This window comes from Chenopodium quinoa, unplaced genomic scaffold (assembly GCF_001683475.1).
Source record: "Chenopodium quinoa cultivar QQ74 unplaced genomic scaffold, ASM168347v1, whole genome shotgun sequence".
NCBI classification, from domain to species: domain Eukaryota; kingdom Viridiplantae; phylum Streptophyta; class Magnoliopsida; order Caryophyllales; family Amaranthaceae; genus Chenopodium; species Chenopodium quinoa.
In genome coordinates this window covers 6891213-6899024 of record NW_018745024.1, presented here as the reverse complement: position 1 = coordinate 6899024, position 7812 = coordinate 6891213, and the positions used below count along the sequence as shown (strand labels likewise).

Here is a 7812-nt window from a genome sequence, read left to right as displayed (position 1 = left end):
GAACCCGAACAACCCGAATTCGACCCGATTTGACACAAATTTCATATTTCGTAATAATATTAAGTTTTACACTATTTATAATAGTTTCTAAGCATAACCCGAAATCGACCCGAAATCTGACCCGAACCCGACCTGCTGACCCGAATTGCCACCCCTATATTTGTATAATATTAAAACTAAATATTCTATCCGTGTGGGAACTTGGGATTATTAAACCCTCTTATGATTATTTCTCTATGAATCAAACTTAATTTAATAAAGGTTATTTGTTACAAATATATTTGTTGCTTCCTTTGTCTCTTTTATTGCACCCTAACTTAGTAAAATATGTTCAATACAATTTCATCATAAATTGGGTATAGCTATATTGATGACGATGAACATTGAAATAGAAGGCTAAAGTAATTGACTAATTCTCCTTGCCTGAATGTATTAGAAGCTTATACTAACATAGTATCATGCATTGGCTATAATAGTTCATTGAGAACATGGCAGGATCTATAATAGTTCATTGTTCCGTGCTTCCATTCATATTATCATTTTTATTGATCAGAGGTTTGGAACTGGTCAACTTATTACACGTCTGTTGCCTGTTGCTCTATAATCGACGCTAAGTCTATAATTCTCTATGATCAATCCAAACCTGTGAAGAGAGAAGCAATCCTGTTCACGTCTATTGAAGGAGCATGCGCGAGTGCAATTTAAATGTACCATCACATACGAATACGAATGAAACTAAAGCAGAACTTTTACTTTGATAAGAGGCCACCGTATTGTCCATTTGTCCATATACACAATCGCAGCTACTAGGGAGACCGATTGGCCAATCACTCAATTTGCTGCAGTCTTGCAGAAATTCTTGAAATATTCTTCCAGATTAGGAGTGGAAAATAATATATTACGCTATACATGAGATCCAATCTTATTAACCATATGGGATACAAAAGATCCAGTATACATGCACACATCATAAAACCATAAAGCTCCCTAGCTTTCCAACTCAATTGACAACATCATGGAAAACAGGATTGGCTTGTAACTCAGCTGCAAATTTCTCGAGGATCTGCCTCACAAGATCTCCAAGTTCATTTTTCTTCACATCCTTGGCTCTCATTTTGTTATCTATGTCAGAAAATATTGCATCATACAGAAGAATAACTGTTTCATTGGCTTCTAAAGGAGGTAATCCTAACTCATTCCCGTTCTTCTCGAGGTAACTCCTAATAACTTCTGCACAACCTTGCTCTTTCTGACAATCACTGGTTTGCTGATACATATTCTCTGTTACATCACCTAATTGGTTCTTGTCGGCCAAGAGCTGCAATGTTAACTCGAACTTTTCAGATTACCAAGCAATTAGGCCTTTGGATGGAGAAAAATAAATAGATAAATGGATAAGCTTCTTGCTATCAGAACCCTTTCCATTATCATCATATTGGGAGTCATTACTGAGAAGCTTTGAACCACGAATGTCTAGTTTAGACTTAAGTTAACATCTTTGATATTTGGACAACAAACATTTCAATTCATTTAGGCATGTTCGCTAACACATACTTTTAAATGTTAACATCTTTGATATTTGGGAAACAAACATTGAGATAATCTAATACTTGTATGAACCCACATGACTGTGTTTTTCCTTAACACTAAATCACAAAAGGAAGTCAAAGTAAGTTATGTGAATAGTGCACAAAGTCAAAATGTGTCAACTAAAAAGGAACGGAGGAAGTATGTTTTTGTATTCACTAGGGTGACAAGGAAGAAAAATAGGAGGATAAAATGCATAGAATCATTATCCTTTTTTGGACCATTCATAATCGTGTATGTTGCTTCAATGCAAACTGTTAATTCTGATTTTGCCCTTGCATATTCAGAGGGAGTGAGGGACTGATGGCACGTGTCATAGTCGGATCGTGTTTGTTGGCCTTTTAAAAATTAAAATAGGGAGTATGTAGTACAGAATGTAGATGGACTAGATGCATCCCTTTCGTTTACCCCTTTTTAAATAGATGATTGATGAAGTTAGCTAGTCAGAAAGGCCAAATGATATCTTCCTAATCAAGTGTCTAACAATGTCATCTACTGTTGAAGGGCAAGGTCAGTAGGCCACATAGAAACAGGGAGAAATGACTTGATAGCAAGGCCAACAAAGAAAAGTAACCAAAAGCAAGTTTTCTATTTATCTGTCCAATCTACTCTACTTGGTAATTAGTGACAATTTTTTGGACAGTACATTGAAGTGATGGTATCATCTAATAAAAAAACCTTATTAAAAATAGACAAGGAGACAGAAAACTACCTTTCTTAGCTTAGAACCATTAGTTATCTTGACATTTTGTACGACAGTGACAGGTTCTAGAGCCAAAGCATCTGCCAATTCCTGTAAAATAGGCTGAAGTAGTTGTGCAAATTGTGCTTGGCCTAACTTTTCCTCTCCTTCAGCTCCATGTTTCTTCAATATGTCATTTGCCATCGGAAAATCTGTTCAGCGATATGATGAAGATTAACAGGCAGTTTGAAAAATTTAAAAGGCACTGAGATTTCTGGCACAGTGACAAATTGACAATGGCAAAAAATGGAGACATAGCATTGTTAATCTGATATATCAGAGGAAATAAAAAATCTGGTATGGATACTGTAATTGTTGTTTTACAGCATATGATGTCCTTGTAGACATGGACACAGGGAGTACATCAATTCAAATTTTTACAACCTCCATTATTATTTTAGCTGAAATGTATTCCTTTTAGGAAATTTCATTTTAGTGGGCATGTTTCCTTTTTCTATAGCTTTCACTCTTTACATATCCATTCCCCTTTTTTTACCCACTTGGTTTTGCCTTCTCCCTTCTCTACTTGAATTGTGTGCCTACTTTTAATAGTCAGCTATAATGAAACAATAGATGATTTAGATTGCAACAGAATAGAAGCAGATGTGCATTGTTATCATCAGCAACAAACTATAGTTGAGTAAGCAGCATTATAGAAGAGCCTCCAAGAAAACACATTTTAAGTATGTTTCCTTTTCTGAATTCATACAAAACTATTTTCTTGAAATTGATTTTCAAACTACCCCAACATGAGTAAAATTTTACCAAGCTTTTTTATTATATGGAAGTTTCTTTCAATATACATTATTTGCAATATTTTGATATATCGAAGATGTCAAAAGATATACATCCTCCATTTCCTATTAGTTGACACATGACTTTGACACTATTTACATAATTCACCTTGACTTCATTTTGTGATTTATACTTAGGAAAAAGTCAGTCATATAGGGTCTTGTTTAATTCAACTTGTATATCATTTAATTTTCAGATATCAACAACTTGTAATATTTGCCTATTAATAAATAAAAATATTAATGTTTAAAATCACACCTTGGCAAACGTATCACTAATATGAAACGGAGGAAGTAGACCATTAGCTAAAAATAAGTACAATTCAACATACACAAAATTATGTCAGTGTATTATCAGAAAAACTGAACACTTACACCAGGTCATTCTTATGGGCAATGGCACCAAACCCTGCTGATGAATAAAATGTCAACTAAAACCTTGACATTCTTGTTAGGTTCATGGTATATAAATATGATATTCACAATGATTCCATGGTGGAATACAGAAACATAGTTAGTTACATGCGAATGGATGCACAAAACTAAGGATAATATACCAGATCAAACATATAATGCAGCTATTACACAATACAAATGTCGAAAGCTTCTAAAAAAGTAAGCTGAAGTATTTTGCTAAGGGATAAAAGCAGACCTGAAAGTGGAGGAACACCCATCTCAACTCCCATATTAACTAAGGCATTTCGTATTTCACTCTTGCTTAGCTTCCCCTCATCTTCTGCATCTAAGTCGGTGAACAGATTCTCAGCCAACATAGCAAAATCATCTTCATCCTCTAAAAAGAGACGAATGGTGTTTCCATCCAGAACTGATACTACAATTGGTTCATCTGCACAGATCAAAGAGAAACTCAATCTATCAATCATTTGATCAGAAGCGTGGAAAAAATAAACAGAAAAATTGAAGTGTAGGATAATCACCAATAGAAATGTACATGAATAGATTTGAGCCAAGTATAAAAATTTATGTGCTCTTTAATTGTTCAACTTTTATTTTCAAGCTTATTTAATTACTAGATGAACATTCCAAACTTATTAATCAAAATCAGTGATCATAGAAATTGCTAGACGGACAGGTAGCCCCAAGCTCCCAACCAAATTACTTTGTAACAACTACGAGAAAATAAAATGATTAGATTGCTAAATTAATCCCAGACTAATAATAAAAGATTAAATTAATTAAATTATACATTAAGAATCAGAATTTCATCGAATTAAATACTGGAGGTAAAAATGCAGCAGTGTTCAAGCTTGGCTCCTATATACAAGTTGAAAATCGTCTTTTATGTTTGTTTATTTGCTCAGCAAACGAGTTTAGACTAGATCATGTTTGACTTCTAGATGATCATGTGTGTAATAGCACATTGGATCATTTACACCCTTAATAATCATCCATGTGCAATCGAACATTGTAAAAATTCAAAACACTAGTTAACTAACTCATCCAATAGGATTTACTGATGACAACGGGCACATTCTATGAATTCATCCTCAAACATCATATCACAATCTAAAATCACAGTCCAATGCTTAGTAATTTAGTATAACTTCATTTAAGCTAAAATTCAGATCCGAAAAAAAGAATTACAAAACGTAACATTATAATAACTCGATACTGTACGAATGATTACAAGAAAATTCTATGATTTCATCCTCAAACATCACTCTAAAATCACAGTCCAATGCTTAGTAATTTAGTATAACTTCATTGAAGCTAAAATTCAGATCCGAAAAAACGAATAACAAACCGTAACATTATAATAACTCGATGTTTTACTGCAATTATCATTAACAGATAAGAATGCGGCATGGACAGTGATCAGGAAAATCTGGAAAACAAAAGATAAATCAAATTTTTGCAATGTCGGACTTAGTCAATGGTCATTTTGAGTATAATGGATTCCAATTTCCCCAATTTAAGGAGCATTATAATGCTGACCGATTTAATTGCAATTTTCAATCAAATTGCAAACTATTCTATTTTATGGCGAATCGTTTAATTCAATTCAAGTTTTAGTCAACTTTGGTTTATTCCTCAATTCAACAAAACTCAAAAGAATAAAAAATAATAATAATAAGATTAAATACAAGCAAAAAATCTTTTAAAATTGCATTTTAAAACTGAAAAATGTAAATCCGAAATTATTGTTGTCATTTAGAAATTTAAACTGTTATTTTAAGCTATTAATCGCTACTATTCCAGAAAAAATAATTCAAAATCAACCAGAAAGCAAATTTCAAACGATCTACTTCATCAAACAACCAATTTTGAACTGATCAAAAGTCAGAATTGAACAATTAAGCGCAAGATAATGAAAAAGAAACAAGTACCTCGCAATTCATCGGCGATCGCAGAGATGTAATCACGTAGAAGACGCTCAGCTTTTGCACTATCAATCACTTGACCTCGAACATCATAATCAAGTCGTTTAAGAGCAGATGATTTGAGAAACTCCGGCAATGAGAGAGAGTAAAGACAGTCGGAAGCTCTAGACTCAGCGATTTGAAGAACACGATCGGCGGCGATGTCGCCGGAAAGATCTTCCGGCAGTGAAGTGTCGGCGGAGAGGAGGTGAGTGCCGTCGAGAACTTGTAAAGCTCCGTCGGACATTGTTGAGGAGAGAGAAAGTTAGGGGGAAGGTTGGAGCAGAGGAAGGAAGGAAAGTGGTGGACTGACTGATGAAGAAAAAAGTAGGAGAAGATTTTGTGAGAAGAGGGGGGGAAAAGGGAGTGAATATGTAGGGGATATCTTGTTTGATTTTTGACAAGGGGTTTTGGTACTTTTTGTAGGGCGTAACGTATGTGGTACGTCTAGGTTATGTGACGCGGTTTTCGTGTTTATTTTGATACGTTGGGTCAGTTTGGTAGCTGGTTATAAATTGATTAAGGAAATGAATTTGGGTTTGGGGCCTTGCCCTTCGTTTGCATAAAAAAAGTTACTTAGGGCATGTTCATATTTACTGAACTTAGCTGAATTAAACTAAATAGAGCTTAAATGAATAGTTTATGAAAGAAGGAAATTGGGAGTTGAAGTGAACAAAACTGAAATTAAACTGAAGTGAACTGACCTTTAAAATTGGATTTTTCTTCAGAAATGAGCGTCCATTACCACTCTTACCACCCAATACCACATCCATGTGAAGATATTTGGTTTTCAAGATTGAGTCACTATATTAATGTGTAAAAAAACGTGTTTTTTCGAAATAATTTGCAATTGTATATGGCATTGGTATGTGAAATGTTTTGTGTGAAGCAACCTAATCAATGAAAATATCAAGGTACTATCAACACATCAACTTACGAAGAGATTTTCAAGGCAACGATGCAAGTGAGAACTTTAATATGAGGACAAATATTGAATATATTACCGTATAAATTTTGTTATATATTTATGAGTTATGCTTGGTTTATATTGACTTGATTTATAAAATTAATCTAAATAAGTTTTTAAAAAAATCTAAAATGTTAAGCTCCATAGTGATTAACGAGTCAAACTATTTGGATCAATTTTAATTCAAGATGATTTCGTATCGAGTTAATTTCCAAGTTGGATTAACTTTGGTTTGGGTTAATTTAAGGTTGGGTCTAGGTCAATTTGGATTTGGGTTGGATTGATTCAGCTTCAGGTTAAAAGATTTATTTTTTAGGAAATTATTCAGTGTACTACTAAGATTTTAATATATGCACCATGTACCCCTGAAAACTTTCAAATGCACCCACATTTTTAGAATACTTGTACTTCAAATTAAAAAAATAACACAAAACATTGGGTGCGGCATGTTTCGTGAGCCAGAGAAGTTGACAATAACGATAACGGAGCGAAAGGCAGAGCGAGCTTGTGCCAGAAACGAACTTAGTGGTGGCTCTGTGGCAAAGGGCGTTGATCGAAAAATGGATCTTGCACTTATATGAAGAGGATGAATTCTCTGCTCTTTGTCAAGAAGAAAGATGTTGTGGATCCTGTTTTAGGGGGTGTGAAATATGTTGTTAAAGAAGGGGAAATGGAGTTTAATGATTTTCTAGGGGCATTGTTGGTGGTAGGGATGGCAATTTAAACCGAGTTCGATTCGAATCCGATCCGATCCGAAGGAAAAAATCCGATTCGAATCCGTTTAAAATTAGTCTGAATCCGAATCCGATAAAATAGATCCGAATCTGAATAGGAGGTGGATCGGACTTGGACCCTACGCAAAGTCCGACGGAGTCCGATTTGAGTCCGAATCCAAGAGTATAAACATATGCTCTATAACTTGGGACAATTATTTGCTTGTTTTGTAGCAAAATTTTGTTATGTAACTTAATTTATAATTTAAATATGTTATGCTTATACTTTAATTAGTATGATAATGCAAGCAATTATAGGTATATGACATTACAAAAAATAAAAAATATTCGGATCATTTCGGAGGTCCGAATAAACGGATCGGATTCGGATCCGAAAATTACGAGTCGGATCGGATTCGGACTCGGATTCGGATCCGAGACCAGGGTCCGTTTACTAAACGGATCGGATTCGGATTTAGCCACATCCGACCCGAATCCGATCCGTTGCCATTCCTACTTGGTGGTCAGCTGCCTTATGGGCATTTGGATTTGGAGGTTTTTCAAAGTGCTCATTCTAATGATTTTATTTGTTTGTTCATTTAGGAAAATTTGCAAATCCAGCCATTTA

At 34.5% G+C, this 7812-nt stretch overlaps 1 protein-coding gene across 1 annotated transcript; it reads right to left on the bottom strand.

Annotated features, from left to right (window-relative positions):
- Nucleotides 1–649: 649 nt before the first annotated feature.
- LOC110708425 lies at nt 650–5923 on the bottom strand. The gene is made up of 4 exons (XM_021886550.1): nt 5472–5923; nt 3776–3970; nt 2300–2481; nt 650–1318 (listed from the first exon to the last, which is right to left on the bottom strand). Exons 1-4 carry the CDS (start codon nt 5749–5751, stop codon nt 1001–1003), a joined length of 975 nt encoding a protein of 324 aa, XP_021742242.1. The 5' UTR covers nt 5752–5923; the 3' UTR covers nt 650–1000.
- Nucleotides 5924–7812: the final 1889 nt, after the last annotated feature.

What these genes read in the sequence shown, in the direction of transcription:
- LOC110708425 (XM_021886550.1), bottom strand. Translation starts at nt 5,751, where the DNA reads ATGTCCGACGGAGCTTTACAAGTTCTCGACGGCACTCACCTCCTCTCC. An exon ending in GATCGCCGATGAATTGCGAG is followed by an intron (nt 3,971 to 5,471) that starts GTACTTGTTTCT and finishes TGATCTGTGCAG; the next exon opens with ATGAACCAATTGTAGTATCA. An exon ending in GGGTGTTCCTCCACTTTCAG is followed by an intron (nt 2,482 to 3,775) that starts GTCTGCTTTTAT and finishes ATCGCTGAACAG; the next exon opens with ATTTTCCGATGGCAAATGAC.